General features: G+C 43.6%; 2 protein-coding genes across 2 annotated transcripts; both read right to left on the minus strand.

The window, feature by feature from the left end:
- Nucleotides 1–77: 77 nt before the first annotated feature.
- LOC136351750 (uncharacterized) lies at nucleotides 78–3,487 on the minus strand. The gene is made up of 2 exons (XM_066304043.1): nucleotides 3,293–3,487; nucleotides 78–2,985 (listed from the first exon to the last, which is right to left on the minus strand). The coding sequence occupies exon 2, from the start codon at nucleotides 2,978–2,980 to the stop codon at nucleotides 269–271; it is 2,712 nt and encodes a 903-aa protein (XP_066160140.1). The 5' UTR covers nucleotides 2,981–2,985; nucleotides 3,293–3,487; the 3' UTR covers nucleotides 78–268.
- Nucleotides 3,488–4,018: 531 nt separating this feature from the next.
- LOC112936374 (uncharacterized) lies at nucleotides 4,019–6,192 on the minus strand. The gene is made up of 5 exons (XM_026020207.2): nucleotides 6,153–6,192; nucleotides 5,305–5,392; nucleotides 4,757–4,982; nucleotides 4,455–4,656; nucleotides 4,019–4,124 (listed from the first exon to the last, which is right to left on the minus strand). The coding sequence occupies exons 2-5, from the start codon at nucleotides 5,360–5,362 to the stop codon at nucleotides 4,038–4,040; spliced, it is 573 nt and encodes a 190-aa protein (XP_025875992.2). The 5' UTR covers nucleotides 5,363–5,392; nucleotides 6,153–6,192; the 3' UTR covers nucleotides 4,019–4,037.
- Nucleotides 6,193–19,992: the final 13,800 nt, after the last annotated feature.

Below are 19,992 nucleotides of genomic sequence, written 5' to 3' on the forward strand. Positions count from 1 at the left end.
AATTAGTTCAACATAAGTAATAAATGTTGAACTAAGCGAATTACTAACACATATTAAACAAGAGTACAAACAAACAAAAGTGTTTACTCCGAACACTCATCACGATAACATTATGATACAACACCGAATAATTCGCAATACTACTAGTACAACAATAGTCGGAGGTACTCATTACAACAACATTGAATTGAAATTACACGATAGAAGTATTTAGTCCGAACACTCATTACATCACAACAGCATTTTATTTCCTAAATCGAAAGCATTGTTACACCATGGAATCGCCTGCTGCGCGACGACGCCTTGGCCTTGCGCGCCTGCTTGTTGTTCCTTCACCAGGTGGTCGCCTACCATCACTTGCCTGTCCAGATGGACTAGCATCTGCGCCGCTTGGAACTTCTGCATTCTTCGGGCATTTCTTGTAAGTATGGCCGCGCAGATCACAATTGCTGCAGCGTAAAGTCCTCCCACCTGCTTCTGACTCATCCATATCATTTCTGATGCGTCTAGTTTGGCGTCGACCCTTTTTCACCCTTAACTTAGATGGATCTGGAATATAAAAAACTTGGGCACTCAGCGTTGTGTAAGATCCTGAGATCCCGAACCCATATATCTCCTCACTCCATGTATGAAAGATTGCTTCTTTCCTGAAATAATTTGAGACGTACACATTGGGAGATATGCCACAATCACCGGCAGCAGCAAGAACGTGTGAGCAAGGAAGGTGATGAAGCTTCGGCTTCATACAACTGCAGGTACATCCACCATCCGCCTTCAAGACACATTCCTGCACGGCTTGCTTGCGATAGATACCACGCCTGCTCCTATCAACACACATTATTTCATACCGATGCACTTGTGTGCCTTGAGCAACAACTCGATGTCTCCGTGCCTTTTTGATTTTATCTTCCATGTACTTTGTCACTACGTTGCCAAACACTATGTTGTCATCGGCCATGGACGGACCAATTTTCTTGTATCGATCCCTAAAGTACGCTTGCGTGCCGTGAAGGATGAATTCAACAATAGCAACCAATGGAAGTACCCGAACTCCTCGCATTACCCAGTTGTACACCTCTGCCAAATTGGTTGTCATTATGCCATACCGAGATCCATCGGTGTCGAACAATAGAGACAACTTCTCCTTAGGCTCATTCTCAATCCACTGAGTGAAATTTCTGATGGACGACCCTGACCTCCTTCTCATTGTTGGTGGGTCATCATGTAATGCACCAAGAGGTATGGGAGGCTCGTCACCTTCAACTAGTGGACTGCGAGATTGCTCATCTGTTTGCTTCGTTGTCAACTCATCCAACTTGTCCCACAACTCATTAAATTTCTTCTCTTGGTTCTGTGCACAGAGCCTCTTAAAGAGCTCCATAAGATGCTTGTTCTTGAATTGCTTGTAGAAATTTGCACCCATGTGACGCATGCACCACCGACTCCGAACATCAGGCCACTTAGCTGGAAGTCCCTTCTCATCCCAACCGTTCTGCAAGTAGTCAATAGCCCGCAACATACCCGCATGACGATCATGTATAAGGCAAACGTTGGGCCTCATACGCACCACTGCAATGTGCACTCTCTCTAGGAACCAGTACCAGCTTTCAGTGTTCTCACTCTCTACAAATGCAAAAGCCATAGGTAGAACCTGGTTGTTCCCATCACACCCAATTGCTGTCAATATCTGACCTCGGTATTTACCTGTCATAAAAGTTCCATCTATGCATAGAACAGGTCGACAATGCACAAAAGCATTGATGCAAGCACCCAATGAGAAAAAGGCTCTTTGCAGCACACTCTTTGTTCGATCATCAACCGATGTAAATGTATGTAGGTCATAGTACGTATTATTATTCCTCTGGGCAATGGTGGCTAACAAACGAGGCAAATTATCATAAGAAGCTTCAAATGTGCCATACCTCATCTCAATGATCTTTTGTTTGGCTCTCCAGGCCTTTGCATAGCTTATGGTGTACTTGAATTTGTTCTCGATGTGCCTAATAATTGATTTTGGTTCAAAGCCAATGTTACCAACAACACTGCTGTACATCTCACTTGCCACAAAAGCTGAAGTGATGTTTCGGTGATACTTCTCCACCCCTTGTAAGTAGCACTTGTGCTCGGTCACAATGCTAACTTTCCAATAATCATTCCATTTACCCTTATATGCATGGACACGCCACGGACAATCTTCCTTCATGCACCTCACTTCATACACATAATTTGTTGACTTGACCACCCTAAACTCTCTCTGCAAGGAAACTGCCCAATGCTTCACCGCCTCCTTCATCTCATCCTTATGAGCATATCTTGCACCCTCAATTACCTCGTTCTCCTTATACTCCCAGGGTACATGATCACCCTCTGATATAACAAGTCCAGAGAAGTCCTCATTTGCCCAATCAGTGGCCATTACATCACCTTCCTCATCGGATGATGCGTCGTCGTCCACTTCCTCATTATCCGAATCTTCCCTCTCCATTTCATCAACAATTATACCGACTCTCTCCCCCTCATCCGCCATGCCCATAGCCTGCTCCTCCCTTGGTTGATTTTCCTCATTTTGCATCGATGGTCCAACAACATCCCCTGCATTGATAGGACCCTCTACATCTTCGGTTTGCATTGAAACATTTATATCTTTCTCTTGTACCGACACAAATATAACGAGGGGCCATGACCGTTCAAAAGCCATTTCCACATACCGTCTCCAAGCATCAGTGCTGTCCATCGGCATTAGTTCCCAAAAATAACCTTCTGTTGCACGACTCACTACAACTGACACTGACATTGTGTAGACTTCTTGGTCTATTCTAAATCCTCTCAACAACCAACTATAAATTGACTGAAATGTTCTCTCCGCAGGCCTATCGATGCCCTTAGATGTCATTACAAAATCTGACAGATCAACACCATCTGGACCAAATCTAATATTTCCTTCACCGTGAACTATCTGAAATGTGACCTTACTTGACATTGTGCCTGATGAAAACAATAACTGCGTTAACCTCGCATTTCTGTACTACGCCCTAAGTTACATTCTCTACAATATTGTTCTCTAAATTTCTAAAATTACGTTACATTCTCCAGATCAAACTAAACTACATCTTACAATTAACACTACTGTCTATGTCTCAATTCATACTATTATATTCTATGCTCTGGATCTACACATATGTGCTGTGTGCTACAGATGTGCTAAAATATATGGAACTAAAACTAAAACGCAACATATATACTCAAACATAACATATTAGTACAAATGCACAAAAGATGTATGGGAGCATACCTGTGATGAATTGAGCGAACCAGCAGGGCTTCGCCGCTCCCCTTCTGCTGCCCTCCCCTCTCTCTCTTTTGTTTTTTTTGGATTTTTAGTGAATATAATGAAATTTCACAGAGGAGGGACTGGGCTTTATAGGGGGAGAGGCAAAAATCGCCCTCCCCCAGGGCGGCAAGGGGGCCGCCTGCAAAATTCCATGCCCCCTCGCCGCCCATTTGCAGGCGGCCCCCCCCCCCCCACAGTACAAAATCGCCCTAGCTGAGGGCGGCAAGGGGGCCGCCTGCAAAATTCCATGCCCCCCTCGCCGCCAATTTGCAGGCGGCCCCCCGCACAGTATAAAATCGCCCTAGCGGAGGGCGGCAAGGGGGCCGCCTGCAAATTTCGTTGACGGCCGTCGCCCGAGAGCGAACGGCCGTCTGCCACGTCATTTTCGCCGCCCTCCCAGAGGGCGGTAGGCGACTCCTTCCGTCAATTTTCAAAATGGAAAATTATTTTTGTAAAACTTTTAATAAAAAAAATTATAAATAAAAAAAATTCGTGTCCAGTGGTCGCAATGTAATACGGGGATGAATACCTACACATATTAAAAAACAATATAATGTTCAAATTTTACTTAATTAACAGAATGCATGCATTCTGTAATTTAAGTCGTATGTAAGAAGTCATATTTCATCAATGGACCGATTTGGTGACAAGATATTAGCAAGTATTTTTCAGCCCTACAAAATTAGGATATAATAATTAAGATCGATCATACCAGATGTGATCCTGAAGCATCATACAGAGTAGAGTCACACGAATATGCAATCCTCAGATTCGTGGGACTAGCGACCAGTTGCTGTGGAGGAAAAAACAAACAAAAAATAGGTGTCATTTGTGACACTACTAGAAGAGTTGACTCGGAATTATCGGCCCCATCGTTTGGCTGATTTTAAGCATAAACAAAATGGCATATTTGCAAATAGAAAATAAGTTGTAAATAAACCTTTTTATGCATATTTTAGCAATATAAAAGTAAAGACTGAAAAATAAATTACGATGAAAAAAACCCAAAATCAACTTTAAATTTAAGGTTTAAAATTTAAATTTTGGCTGATGAGTATAAGCATAAGTGAAAAAAAAAAGACTGTATATCCCCCCCCCCCCAACTCTTGCGCAACCAACTTACCGTCCAATCTGATTTAACGTAATGCCTCCAACCCAAACACTCAGTGTTCTTAAAATTTTCAGCATCCTCTGTTGCCAAATTTCTCACAGCTAAGTTGAGGCAATCGGTATCCATCAATCCTCCAGGTTTTACTGTTTCCTGGATATCTTCAAGCTTTAATCTGATGGGGAACGATGGGTGCTTGATTGATACCCAATCGGTCCTGTATCGTTATCGCAATTATCAATAAGGCAGGTCATGGATGCAGTAAATAAACATCACAGCCTAACAGGTCGATGTTTCAAAGACAAAGTCAAACTTACTGTTTTGACTCTGAATCGGTAAAAGCCATAGTCAAGCTGTACAATTCATCTAGTATGCTAGGATCGGGTCTCTTGAGTAATAGATGGTGTTTTACCACGAATGGTGACTGTAGCTCAGCGTTTGGTTCTACCACAATCTTAGTCATTGCAGGCACCCTATCATTTCCTTGTTCTACTAGCTCTGTATTCCCACCAGTGCTAACAGACGGTGGCGCTACTTCTGATCCTGTACATGTCACATGGAGAATGCAAAATTTAAAAAGTTGTAACTCACAATGAACCCAAGTTATGCAACTAAGAAACAAATAATTACACCTCGCAGACGAGGTGGCAGATCCAGCCTGAGGTCTGGGGGTCTTCAGCACCTCCTACCCACTGGATCTCCATGGAGGAAGAAGGCAGCGAGCCCCCTGACCTCAAGCTGCATCTGCCTTTGAGCAGACGCACACAACTCTGAAATATTTTACAGTGACATATGCCTGCAATAAAACACAAAAAAGAAAAAAAAAACGCAACACTAGCTTACTCTATGAAGGGAACTCTAATACCTTCGGAAGGTATGTCATCACTGTTTAGCAGTCCCGAGGGCTCATGGCTAGAAGACATTGCAGGCAATAGTTAAACGTTTTGCCTTCTCTGTTTTTCAAATGAAGAGGGGTTAGCCTTTAACGGGTGAGCTCAAGACTATCAAATCCGAATATATTTTCTCCCTGATATGAAAAGGCGGTGAAACCAAAAGTACTCATTTGCTTAAAAAAACATCTTTCCTGAGGGACAACAATAAGAATGGCTGAAGCGTCGTAACATTTTTTTTTTCAATTAGGTTAAAAAGAACTTTGTTTTTGGTTACTGTACAAACAACAAGGAAATGTGTGAATTTCGAGGCAAAATGATGGTATAAAAGAGAAGAGTAAGCCCTTGTTTAGTTCCCAACTTTTTTATTCAAACTTCCAACTTTCCATCACATCAAAACTTTTCTACACACATAAACTTCTAACTTTTTTATTCAAACTTTCAATTTTAGTCGAACTTCTAATTTTGGCGTGGAACTAAACACACCCTAAAAGGGCTTTTTTTTTTCCTTGGGGAACACCTGACAGGTCTAGAAGCTGAGCTTCTTTACTGTCTTCCTTTCCAAAAATGAACTGATAAATGTTCACGTTAAGGTTTGAAGATCATGAGGAAAAAAAACGGCCTCTGGATATACCGTTAAATAAAGAGTGTGGTGTATGTTGAATGTGCCTGTACTCTGACTGAAATTAAGTTCAAACAACGGAGATAGTGCAATAGTAATTTTTGCTTTTTTTTTTTTGGAAAGGCTAGAAAAACTAGAAAGAATTACTTGGAATCGGAAGCTGAACTGGAGATAACTAGGAAATAAGGCTTAAGAGCACACCTGGAAATGAAGGACTATGACTTGAATGTGGGGGTGAGGCGAGAAATTTCGCATGAGACAAGGAGCCTTATATAGAGTGAAACAACTGGGCTGGGTTGGTGGGAGCTTGACTTTTTTTTACGCTGACAAGTTGACAGCTAGTCTGGTACAGTCTGTTAACTGCTATTGGATTTAATAGTCCTCAACTATCTTTATGATATGTTTAGTTCAGCGCAAAGTTTGAATTTTGGTTGAAAGTGGAGATGATGTGACTAAAAAGTTATGTGTGTATGACAGGTTGATGTGATGGAAAAGGACTGAAGTTTGGATTTAAACTTTGGATCTAAACATAGCCTTAGGTGAGGGTTGCTAATAACCATCACCTCCGACACGGAAAACGGAGCAATGAATTAATACATGATTAATTAATTGTTATCTTAAAAAAACTTTAAAAATAGATTAATATGATTTTTTTAAAACAACTTTTTTTATAGAAAATTTTTGCAAAACACACATTGTTTAGCAGTTTGAAAAGCCTTAGGTATTGTTTAGATCCCAAAATATTTCAAGAAATCTGTAAATAAAATCAAAGTTTCTCAAGTAATACTCTTAGATCGCTCAATGTCTACAATTTCTCTCCAAGCCTACCTCTAAAATGTTTATATGGGGAGCTCAATGTAGGGAAAATAAATGAGGCATTACTTACATCACAAGTATTGTAAAATCACAAAGAGGACCCAAGAAGAAAATAAATCATACAATATGATCAAGATGTGCAAGTGCAAGTGTGAGGCTATATGGTGGTAGTTGTTTGGTGCTACACCTTGTCATAGACTATATTTTTTTGCATGATGCTCAAGATTATTTTTGGGCATACACTCCTTTTCTCCTTTTTTTCTCTTTTTTTCTTCACATAATACTTGAGAATATTTTCTACTTCTTTCTTCTTTTTTTTTCAATCGCAACCATTTCTTTTTGCAAACTACTACCAGATACATTTTGGTCGACAAGATGGAGTACTTTATTTGGCGGATGGATTGCTAACCCCCAATGCAGAGGTAAAGCAAATATCATGGGTTGATTGGCAGGTTTTTGCTGACCTCTAGTGTAGAGGTCAAACATATTTAGTGGCGTGTGATCTTGATCAGGGAAGCATGAAGAGATTCTCACAAGGGTCACAACAATTTCAAAAGCTCAATGTAATGATAAGTAGTATATGTGTGAAAGCTTTGCAATGTAATCATCATATGACTTTGGTAGGAATTTACCATTATTGAGAAACTTATATATTTTCATTCTTTTGGAAAAAAAAAACTATGAATGTCAAGTATAACTTGAAGAAAGATTAAAGCAACTCTACTTCACTATCTCATATCTCACTACAACTTAGAATTAGATCATGGATATGCAACCATAAGTTTCAATTTCAAGGCAAGGATTTTTATCCAACAAACTCAAAACTTATGTGAACACTAAGCTGTAAACTAGGAACTAGAGGGAAATAAAGTAGAGCAATTGTTCATCATTTCAACCTTGAGAACTAAAAAACATTCTTACCTCGCAGGGAAAGTAAATATTTTTGGTATTCTATTTATCTTTTCCAAAATTTTATCAATTTTCTTTTTTTAGATGCAATGAAATGAAATGAAGAGACAAGTTACCTTACGTGGGGGCCCTCGGGATGTCTATGATTGGACCATCCTCCAACGCTCCAACTTTCACGGTTATAAGAGTAATTAAGCATGTGCATTCAACTGGTCCTATCATCTTAATGTTTCCTAACCATTGTTTGATCATAGCTTTAATAGGAGAGATTTTAGTCTTTTTAACCATGGTATATAGGATTCTCAACTTATCTTTGCATATTGGCCTCATATCTTCCCGAGGGAATAGAGTAAAGCCAGCCATTTGTGTATCAAGCGTAAGGTTGGGTTGTGGATGTCATTGGTTCGTGGTTTCCCACAGACAACTTCACCCACAATGTGATGCCAAAACTCGTTCCTGTTGAAATCCGAAGTTGTTGACTCCAAGTCCACAGAACACCTTTTGTTGAATCCCAGATAAATGCATAGGCTCTTCCATTTGAGATGGTATTGTGTTATGAAAAATCAAAACATAATACCATTGCCCGCATCTCGCAAGGTGTAAAGAAATTGTATGCTAAGAAAACATGGGCCTTGCTCATCTACAGGCATAAGAACTTCTGATCCTATAGCTTGCCATACATTGAAATCAACATCCATACCAGTTTTGATGAGCTGGTCTGGGTCGTATGCTCGCGTTTGAGTGAACACCCAATCCTTGAGGTTGACATAGGTTTGCTTCTCATGATCATTTTCCACGTCGGGGTCTGTATCAGGGTTCTCGCCTTGATCTTCCTCCATGGGCACATGGCCATAGGATTCCACTTACACTTCACTCAGAGCGTACTGAGTGAATGGACATGTGCTCAAGCTATGTGTGTTGTGTCGGGAGCTAAAACTGGTAGCTCTCTTCATCGCGCTAAAGAATCATTTTGTGCTTTTCTTCATCCTACACGAAGAGCAAAAACACACAAGAACCCTCGTAAATGGGTTATGTTAGCAAATGCAAGTTAAAATCGTCCTTGTGGGTGATAACACTCCACAAAATTATTCTTGTAGGCGAGACTTCGCCACAACAATCGTTCTTCTTGCGAGGTAGTGGCAACACGTTCTTGCAGCTCAATACATAATGTTCACTTGAAATGCAAAGGATGAAAAAGTGCAACTCTTTTTGTTCAAACTTGACACAACATAAACTTTGAGAGAGATAGAGAGAGGGAGAGAGAGAGAGGAATCCAAGGGCGAGCAAGTGCAGCATAGTTTAGGGCAATGAGAGCAAGAGCCATAGGGTGGCTTTTACATGGAAGGAACCACCCTTTGGGTCTTCATTTCAAGAAAAAATTGCCCACTCAATCATAGCTATATTAAAATTCGATTAACATAGCTATATAAATTGCTTTCATTTGGGAGATTTGGACTAGAGACTTCGATGTTTGCTTTGCACATGCACTGAACAATAATTTGGATTAGGTCAAATTGGATTTGGTTATTCCCAAGTTCGAGCTTCTTGGGAACTCAATCATAGCACTCAAGTCGTTTGTGTGATGGAAGTCTACCCTGCAGAGCAACCTCTTGATCAACCATAGCACCCTAAAGGCAACTGGCTTGATTAATTTGAGAAAGTGAATAATATATATAGTTCGAGGCCAAAAGGCATCCATGCATTCCCAGTTGCATTGCATATATATGTTTCTAAATGCTCCTCTGAATAAACTTTAGTCGTATAATTGTGACTAGTGGCATAGGGAATCTTACCAAATACTAACGGAGTATATATGGCACGTTAGTCAGCAATTAGCCAGTGGACTTGTCACAGATCTGACATGCATGTTAATTAATTAGGATACCGTGGCCTTTGGATATATAAATGGACGCTCATACTTTATGGGGAGTCCATTGTTCATGCATTATCAGTTTTACTTAAGAAGCTACTAGTAATTCAGTAGGTAATTAGTATTAGGGCAGTCCCAACCCTCCACCTAGGATGATGTCTATGGCATTAACTATATTGTCATGTAGGACTTTTAACTTATGTGGCACTATATTAATTAAGAGAGAGAGTAAAGAGAAGAAGAAACTGAGTCTCATGCAAGACACAGCTTCAACACGAGAACCTATACACTAGACACTATCAAGTTTTGTATTGGGAGATAATAGTGTCTTCATAATAGATGAAGAATAAATATGATTGGTAGAGAAGAAAGATGATGTATTTATTAATGGTCCACTTTAAGAAACCATGAGTTGTAGAGTGTAGTTTCTATTGTGATGTCTTATTGACATGGCACCATAGACACTGCTTATGGACACTATGGGTTGGGACTGTCCTTAGAGAACTTTTATGACTTTTCATTCAAAAAGGTAAAACTCCAACACTCCTCAATCACAGATACCATGTACAAAATAGAGTTAAAAGGGCAGAATTGTCCCCAATTTAATCAGTACAACGTAGGTACGATCATACGAGTTAATAAGACATTTGCTCGGTACTAGCATTGCAGATCCTCATTTGCATAGTTTTCTCTAGATTTATGTTGTATTCTTTGATGTTCTCTTTTCGTGGTTTTTTCTAGATTTATGATGTGTTATTAGAATGCATTACTGGCATAAAAGTTCTTAGAACACGTTGTGAGCGCAGCGGTTCAAATCCTAGAATAAGAACAGAGGTGATACCATTCCATTCCTTTTCTCAATGGTATTTGTGAACTTAGTAACTAATAACACATTTGCTCGCTACTAGCATTACAGATTCTCATTTGCATAGTTTTCTCTAGATTCATGATGTGTTCTTTGATGTTCTCTTTTTGTGGTTTTCTCTAGATTTATGATGTGTTATTAGAATACATTATTGGCATAAAAGTTCTTAGAACACGTTGTGAGCGCAGCGGTTCAAATCCTAGAATAAGAACAGAGGAGATAATGAGATATCATTCCATTCCTTTTCTCAATGGTATTTGTGAACTTAGTAACTAATAATTAATCAACTATGTAAATAAGATCTTACCTAATGAGCTTCTATCACGTCCTGATAAATTCATCCCGAAATAAAAATCATTTTCTAAAAGGAATAATAGAATTAATTAAAATTCGGAAAGAAATTGGCAAACACTAAAATACGTACAAGAAAAATTCGAATGTGGCCCGGAGAATTTTTGTTAAATTCTCCTTGGTCAAAAAGGAGCCCTCAAATTTTACTTGAATTTTCAGAGCACCGGAAATAATTATTAAGCAACAAAAACAATTATCAAAGTTTATTAAAAAGAAAAACCTAAAAATAAATCCTCTTCCTCCTTTGGGCCAAGCCCAGCCCAAAGTCTCCCTCTCCTCCCTCTCTTTCTCTCCCTCTCCTTCTCTCCCTCCTCCTCTTGGGCCTCCTCCCCTCCCGGCCCACTCCCTCCTCCCTCTCTCTCCCGGGCTCCCTCGCCCTCCTCTCCTCCTGGGCCGCCTCTCGGCCCAAGCCGTTCCGCCCCCTCCCACCTGGGCCACCTCCGGGCCCAACCCGAGCGGCGCCCCCCCTGCCTGAGCCAGCCGCGTGCGCACGCGCGCCGCACGCGCGCTGACGCCGCGCGCCCGCGTGGGGCCCACGCGCCAGGCCGGCCGTCGTCTTCTTCCTCCTCCCGCTCAGCCTCCTCTCCCTCTCCGGGAAAACCTAGAGCCGTTCCTCCTCCAAATCCGCGCAAATCAAACCATGGATTCCAAAATTAATTGGGGGGTTTTAAATCCCATTGATTCCTCTTCAATTCCCCCCAATTTCCCCCTTGGATCGTGCCCCCAATCGCCGGGAACGCCCGCGTTTTCTCCGGCCGCTTTCCATGGCCGCCGGCCGCCATTCCCGTCGCCGTTCCGCCCTCTCCAGTGCTCGGCTCGCTTCCCTCCGCTATAAAATGCAACCCCCTCGCTCCGTTCTATCGTTTTAGCCCCCTCCCGCGATCTCCCGTGGTCCCTAGCCCTCTCCCCGCCGTCCTCCTCTCTCTCCCGTGCCGCCGGCCGCCTCCAGCCGCCTCTCCCTCCTCGCCGGAGCGCCGTCCGGTCGCGCCGTCGCCTCCTCCAGCATCGCAGTGGCCTCCCCTTCCCCGGCTTGCCCTCCGTTTCCCGCGGAGACCCCCGGAGCTGCGTTCCCGCCGTCGCCCTTCCCTTTCCTCCGCGCCGGCCGCCTCCAGCCGCCTCTGTCTCCCTGCCTGAGCACCGGTCGACGTCGCCACCACCTCCCTCGGCTCCGCGACGCCGCTCTCATCCCCGGCATCACCTCCTCCTCGCCCGAATTTCGCCGGAACACCGTCGCCCGCGCCGGCCTCACCTTCCTCCTCGTCGACGTCTCCTCCGGCAACCCCTTTCGCCATGCCCGTGCGTCAGCCGGCGCTGCCGTCCCCTCCCTCGGCACGGTGACGTAGCCCTCCACCTCGTCCACCCCTCGGTTTCGCCCGGAAGCTGCCGCACATCGCCGCGAACCTCTCCATCCGCCTCGCCGGAGTTGTTCGGCCGCCCGTCCCTCCTCACCCGTGCACCGGTCGGCCGCACCTCCACCACCTTCGGCATCACAGCCGCGACGCCGCCCTCGGCCTCGCCTCCCCTTCGATCGAACCCCGCCGGTGTTCGTCATCGTCGTCATCGTTCCTCCTCGCCGGCTCGTCATCTCGCGGCGCCGCCTCCGTCGTCGGCATTGCAGCGGCGTGGAACACGCCGTCCTCGTCTCCGTGCAGCCGCTGCCGGCTGCCCTCGTCGCCTCCTCGCCGGCTCCGGTCGTCGTCGTCGTCGTCCTCTCGTCGTTCCCGGTTTCGCTCGTTGTGGCGTTCGTCCCTCCGTCAAGCCGTTCTTGTCCGTCGTCCGCGTCCGTCAAGTGTGCCGCTGCAGCCCCATCGTCGTCTTCGTCCTCGCCTCCGCGTCGTCAAGCCTCGTGCCGGCCGCGTCTCACCTTCGTCCAAGGATCGCCGCCGAAGTCGTTCCCTCGCCGTCTGTCTCCGCCGCGCCCGTTCGTCGTTGTCGTTCCCACGCCTCGTCGCGTGGTGGTAAGGTCTCCCCTCTTGCTGCCCCGTCCTCGTCCTTTCGTTGTCGCCCGTGCTCGTTGTGCGGTTGTCGACCCCGGTACCCGTGTACCGGTGTCGGTAGTCGTTCGCTTGTGCGCGTGGTGACCGTGTTAGTGTGCCCGCTCGGTAGCCGCGTGGTTTCCACGTGTGCAGCCCGTGTGGTGTCTAGTGGACTCTGTTTGTCGGCCACTCGCCTCGGTTGACACCCGGGATCCGCTTCCATCGACCCGTGGACCGTCTCTGTGTACTCGGTCTACCGCGGTCCTTTTTGTTGACATGTGGGGTCCGCATGTCAACGGCGCAGCCTTCCTGTCTTTTCCAGGCTAGCGCTTACACATGTTTTATAGTTGCAAAGCTTAATTATAATAATCCGCAAATCTCCATATGACAGCATTAAACTTCGGATGACCATGTCTTGGTCATACGAGCTCCGAATCGACCCGTTCAAGTCTCTTAATGTTTGTTATAACCTAAAGAACCCTGTGCTTTCTTTTTATGTATTGTTATTGCTTCTTTATAGGCTTGTAGCTTTGCTTGTGTGCTTCGCGTAGTCTTCGTCGTTCTGGAGGTTCCCGAAGCGTGGTTCGTGGTCGTCGCCGAAGGTTCGGAAGTCCGTTCTCTCTGAGCAAGGCAAGTCACATCATCCTTGAACATATTGAATCCCAGTTTATAAAATTATTCTGATTTAAATTATTGCGTTATCGCTCTATTTAAATTCCCGCGTTATCAATGTTTTATTTAGCCATGCCTATTTACCTTTGTTATGACCTTATTATTATTGCTATTGTTATTATTACCTTGTTCACCCTAGGTTAAACAAAACCCCAACTAGTGGGTACTCTATTCATGGTTCCACTAGTATGAATTTAGGTAGATGCTTCGCTGATTAATTAGGCAATATTAGGTGGTTTTATAACTTTAGACTTTGGGAATTCTCATATCATCTGGACAGTATGGAATGGTTGGCTTATGTTGGAATTGGACCCACATCTCCCCCTCTATTCAAAACCCCCAAAATGGTTTTAGGCTGGGCTCGAGGTGCGTGGTTGGGTTTGGTTAGTCGTACCTCGGGTACTATAAGGTTTAAGCTCGGGCCTCTGTTGCAAAGCACTACCGTACTTCCACATGTCTAGTGGGTAAGGCTTAGTTTGTGGCTCAGTCTGGTTATAAACAAAAGTACACGGATGGAGATGGACGAAGTCGGGGGTCGATGGACATCTCTAGGACAAATGAAGGCTACACGAGCTGCGGCCCGGTTGTCGAGATGTCATGGCACAGGGCCGGTGTCCTGCTGCTGGGGGCTCAGTCCTGCCTACCTGTCCCGGGGGTTCCGGCCGTAGGTGGGGTTGGGTCGGTACTCTTGTTTATGGCTAGGATGGGTTGGGAACTATGTCACGTCTTCCGTCCGTATACCGTGGTGGTATGTGGCACGTGGTTACACGTGAGGAAGATGTGTCTTGTGGGTAAAGATGTACACCTCTGATCAGAGTATAATCTATTCGAATAGCCGCGCCCTCGGTTATGGGCAAGCCGAGCAATGTACCCAAGTTAGTGTTTTAATTCTTAAAACCTGCTTAACAACTAAAATGTGGAATGGTTGGCCTGGGTTGGCTTGGGACGAGCTGGGACCCAGGGTCGGGTTGCCAGTTCGGTCTGAATCATCGTAGGCCTTGGGTTAAGGCAGGTTCGTGAGGGTTCACGGCCTTGATTAATAATACTGTGTAGCTCTAGGATCGTCTTTATAAAATGGCTTTGGGCAACTAAGTGACTTTTAAATGCTGTTTACTGCAAAACTTAACCCCTATATTATTATCCCCTTGTACTCCCTTGCATTAATTACGCATCTCCGGTGTGGCTTGCTGAGTACTGTGGTTGTACTCATTCTTGCTCTATCTTTCTCCCCCTTCAGTAAGAGAAGCTTTGGAGAAGAAGTCTTAGGTGGAGTCTTGGCTTATACCCCAGTTGAGCGCCTGTGAAGATGGAGCCGTAGGCCCGCTAGTCCGCTGCTGTTTATTTTTGATTGTCAGGCCTTAAGTGCCTTTGTAATATATAATAAAGATGTGTCTTTTATATCATGGTTGTATGGTGTACCCCGGCTTTTCCTGGGACGGGGATTAATACACTAGCGTTTGGGAAAATGAAATTTTCCCGGTCGCGACAGCTTCTCCTAGTGGTTAACAGCCGATCTCGTCTCATTTTCAACCCTCAACCATGCGGGTGCTTCTCCCTCTGTTTCTTTTTGGTTAACCAGTTCAAACCTTAGATCAAGAACGAACTGATGGGAGAAGAAGAAAGAAGATGCGATCTAATATTTTTGGGGCAATTGCACATTTGACCCTATTTAGAGGTCTAACTACACCCTGTTCTCGTCACTTTGCTCATTTGACCATCCCTTTAAAAAACGAAGCTACACTCTAACCCTCTTATGTTCAGGACATTTAACGGTGTTAACAAAAGCTTAAAATATCACTTCTACCCTTGCTTATTTGAACTTTTTCTTCCAAATTCATTGCCCTTTGAGATTAGCCCTGACAGTTGGACTGTAAAGAATACCGACATTGTCTCCTTCTAAATGACATGGAATGACTCGGGGGGCGGTATTTATCCGAATTACTTCGGATGAAAGCTCTGCCTCCCTTAACCATTCGTCAATCATTATATATGTCAGCTCCCAAACAGTTTCCCTTAGGAATCCAAGTTCCATAGGATCGGGAGGTGGCAAAGGAACAAGTGGTTTCTTTTTGCTAAAATAACTCAGGGTGTTGTCGTAATCTTCATCAAAGCCATCCCTGAATAGAACTGGAGCATTATCCAGAGTCTGAATTTCTTCATTCTCAACGGATGATGGCTCAGGAACTGCTTCATCAGTCAAATCAGTCGAAGTGGAAGGTTCAGGTTGCGATTCAACTATTGATGGTTCCTCTATCTTAGACGCCAATGCCTCTGGAGGGGTTTTATCGCATTGTGTCATGAAGGAAGTATTTTCTAGAAGTCGATCTAGAATTACTTTTTCTTCTGACGGAGTTTTGTGCATGAATGATCCTTCGGCACATACTCGGGTATAGACAAGCTTGGTTCAGACCACACTACATTAGTGAATCTGGACCAAGCTGAACCGATTGATTCGTTATTGATCTGCTGGAAACTAAGTATTTCTACTCGAAGGGTGGTAATACGAGTAACTGGGAAGAAGGCGAGACAAAACCTGTCTTGCAACTTTTCCCAACTATCGTTTACGCATCCTACGATAGATGTGTACCATTGCTTCGCTCTCTCTTGAAGAGAGAATAGAAACAACTTCCACCGTATAGTTTCTTGCTTCATGCCATGAGCAAATTTACTCGAAGTTCCGCTGATGATGGTAGGAATTTTCCAGATCGAGACCAGAAAAAGGTTTTTCCCTAATCATACTGATTAGTTCGGGGCGAATTTCATAGCAAGCTGTAAAAATCGGCTCCGATGAAGGAGGTGACTCATAGAATTCGCACCTAGGGGCAGAGAGCTCGAAGAGAGGTTGCTCCATGGTCGAGAAGAATTGAATAGGAATACTTCTCTGGGATAGCAGGGGTAGAGGTAGAATAGAAAAAGGTAAAAAGAATACGAGGATGAACAAGATTCGGAAATAATCAGCAACCGTTCCCCGGCAACGGCGCCAGAAATGCTTGTTAGTATTTCTTAACGTCACAGATAGAATCTGCAAGCACACGGAAAATACTAATGTAGCACTTCACCCGGAAGTATTCTTAGGTATCGATTTCCACAGGGAACGGATAATTGCTTCCTTGTCAGGTTCACTCAAGGACACTAAGCTAAGGTGGGCAAAGGACAGAGAAGATTTCCTGGTGAGAAACAGCGTCTAGGGAAATCTTAATTTTAATCCTAAGATACTTCAGTCACTGGCAACCCGTTGTTCCCAGATGTCGCTCTACTACATACCCGGACAGGGAGGACTTAAGTGCTTTTGAGGGCTGTCACCACCTCTACATCCACCTTAAACATACTGTGGGATATGTAACAATAACTGGATAATAATTACCTAAACACCACGTCTAAGCAATTAATATCTACTTTAATGTTTATAACTCACTAAAGTAATCACCATCTTTTAGTTGGTTATAGTGAACAATAATCCCGTACGCTGATTAGAAACTAATCAAGAGGTCATTCTCACAAGTAAAATCTAAATTACGCAGAATAATATTTCAATTGAAAACAAAGTAATTAACAGAATAAAAGAAACAGGAAAGAATTACCGACAACTCTGGAAGTCCTCCGACTTCTTCTACTCTACTCTCTTCCTAATTCTAATATACAAAATAGTACAATAGAGCCTCTTATAATTCAGCTCAAACTTGGAAGTGTGTGAAGAAGTGAAGGAGTAAAGTTCCTTTTATAGGGCAGGTATGATGGTTGGAATGATGCGAATTATCTGAATTGCCCCGCAACCATCATCAGGAGAGCATCTGGAGCGTCCCGCCAAACCCTTGGAGATCAGGGTTCGGCCGAACCTTGGCTGGCCCATCTAGCCCTCAATTTTGGCCTATGGACTCCTCCTGTCCTACCTTATCCATTTCTTCAAGTTTTGAGCAGGTTCTCTGATATTTTAATGAAGTCTAAAGCCCCTTTCTGGTATGGATATGTTCCTTCTTCGCTTAGTCTGATTTTCCTCCCAACTTTGGTGGCTTATAACCTGCATCAATTAAACACCAACACTTGTGGAATATGTTAGAATTAACACCTATCACTATGTTGGATGTTTTATTATCTGGGTTTTATGCAGATGTTGGCGGTATAAAATGAGCACTTAACAGTTTCCAATAGGCATTGACTGAGTCCTAGGGGTGCACCTAGGGTGAAGCCGAATGATGGAGCCCGACGGGTTTGCCACCAAGCTCACTATCCGACCACGTCATCACTATGGGCGAAGGCCACTGAGTCCTAGGGGTGCGCCTGGGGCGAAGCCATAGGGCGAACCTCCTGAGCGAAGCTGAACAATGAAGACCGAAGGGTTCACCACCAAGCTCACTATCCGGCCAAGTCATCACTGTTGACGGTCCTTAAATCATAATATCTAACCATCAATACCTGCATATAATGAAATAAATATGGTATCCAACTTAGTGGTAGGGTTTATTACTAATCATTTCCACTAGTATTGATGAAATATGTGTATGCAGGTATTTTAAGGAGAAAATACATTCGTCACGCGACAAAAGGCACTTACGCACGATCAGGACGCGTTTACACGGATTGGAGGCCCCATAAGTCAATAAAAACTACTTAGAATTGGGCTTTGGTATAGTACATGATGTTGGGGGCCCATTAAGCTACTTACCGGCCAGAGGAGAGGCCGGGAGGACGTTTTTTCTGGTTCAGCCGAACCACCAGTTCGGCTGAACCGGTTTGGTGTCCGTTCATCGCCATCTTCCACGTGTACGCTCCTGGTTTCGTCCAAATGACGGTTGGAGGGCACAATGGTCATTTCCCATACTTGTAACCGTCATTTGGAGCCTATAAAAGGAGGTCTCCTTTACACTTCACGACACACAACTTTGAGCTAAATTACAAGAGGCTTTATTGTATCTTTTGTACATTATAAATAGGTAGAGAGTGAGGGGAAGCTCTGGAGGAGTGCCCAGAAGTTTGGCGCTCATCCGACTTCTACCTCGACGAGTGTAGCTTTCTAGGAGGAATTCTGGAGGAGTACCGGAGCTGTCGGTAAACTCTGCTCTAGGTTCGGAGAAACTTCTTTTATAAAGTAAGCACTCGAGATCCTTTCTTTTGTTATTTAATTACTTAGTATGAGTAAGATATATTTCCTTGTTTGCGGGTTCACTGTTTAGTATTCATACTAAGTGCTCTACTAGTACTCTGGATAAAGAAGGATGTTTCTGCGCAAGTATTAGAGTAGTAATTAACAACTTAGACGTCGTGTCTAGGTTAGAGATTACCTTTGTTTGTTGTGTATCCCAGGGATTTGTCAGAGATAGATGGCAGGTGGTGACAGCCCTGAATTCCGTCCTAGTAATCCTCCACGTTCGGATACATCATAGAGCTATAGCCGAAACCACGCTGGCAGACCAGCAGGGGTCGGTGCCCAAAGCAATAGATAGGAAATTCCCTTTGCTTAGCACAGATAACTAAAACACATAAAAGTCCACTCTAGCCTAGCCAGCCTACCTATAGTTGTTGTCCTTGGATCGCCTTAGCCTTAGGTTGATTACACACGTTCTCTAAGTTCAATATCCTTTTAGGGTCACCCGAAGGTGAAGTGCTATAGCGGTATTCTGTGCGCTTGTGGATTTATCTGTGGTCGTAAGAAATACTAACAATCACTATGGGCGAAGGCCATGAAGTGGAGCAGGAGGCCTTCTCCTGAGTAGGAGGTGCCTTTGACTAAGGGCTTGGGAGGCCCTGCGGCCCATGGGGGCCTTTCTGCATTAATGGGCCGGTCCAAGGAAATCACCAGATGGTACATAAATACAAAAGACACTGTGTACCCAGTACCCACACTAATGTCTCTATCATAAGGGTATCCCTATAAATTCCCCTGTAGTAACTAATCCCTAGGGCCATGCAATGGGGAGATCCCAAAAATTTTCTTACCAATTAATACATTGCTTTTACTATTCCATCAACTCATCGAGTGAACCACGTCCTTCGACATGACGCAGTTGTCTTTCGACACTAGTAACAAATATTTGACAAAACTCAAAATGATAACAAGCAGTATATGTATAAAATTTTATCATTAAGATCAACATATGGCATTGGTAGGAAGGGAACATCAATGAGGAGAATGTAAAACTATTTATTTTCTTCTTTTTTTGTAAAATTCCCAAGGGTTCATCATCAAGAGTAAGATTCATATCATCGGGTCATCTCTTATTAATCAATAACTTAGATAACAATGGTCCTATAAATATGATTCACAAGCAGCAGGTGTATGCAAGGAATAAATCAATAAAAAGTATGTAAGTCATTTTAACATGTAAGTCATAAACTCTACTCTAGTTGATCATGTCAATACTCGTTTTAATTCTTGAGTTAATTATAGATATGGAAAAGTTAATACATTTCAAGAAATAAAAAGGGATAGAGAAAATCCAAGAAATGCCATTAACAAGCACCCAATCTCAAGAAATGTCATCGATAAGTGCGAGTTCCATGAAATACCATCGTACAAGCGATTTTATCCCAAAAATGCCATCGCCGTTAGGGTTCTTTCCATCCTGCGCTATTAAATATAATGTT

This window comes from Oryza sativa, chromosome 9 (assembly GCF_034140825.1).
Source record: "Oryza sativa Japonica Group chromosome 9, ASM3414082v1".
Classification (NCBI taxonomy): domain Eukaryota; kingdom Viridiplantae; phylum Streptophyta; class Magnoliopsida; order Poales; family Poaceae; genus Oryza; species Oryza sativa.

What these genes read in the sequence shown, in the direction of transcription:
- LOC136351750 (XM_066304043.1), bottom strand. Translation starts at nt 2,980, where the DNA reads ATGTCAAGTAAGGTCACATTTCAGATAGTTCACGGTGAAGGAAATATT.
- LOC112936374 (XM_026020207.2), bottom strand. Translation starts at nt 5,362, where the DNA reads ATGTCTTCTAGCCATGAGCCCTCGGGACTGCTAAACAGTGATGACATA. An exon ending in TGATGACATACCTTCCGAAG is followed by an intron (nt 4,983 to 5,304) that starts GTATTAGAGTTC and finishes TGACATGTACAG; the next exon opens with GATCAGAAGTAGCGCCACCG. An exon ending in ACCGATTCAGAGTCAAAACA is followed by an intron (nt 4,657 to 4,756) that starts GTAAGTTTGACT and finishes ATAACGATACAG; the next exon opens with GACCGATTGGGTATCAATCA.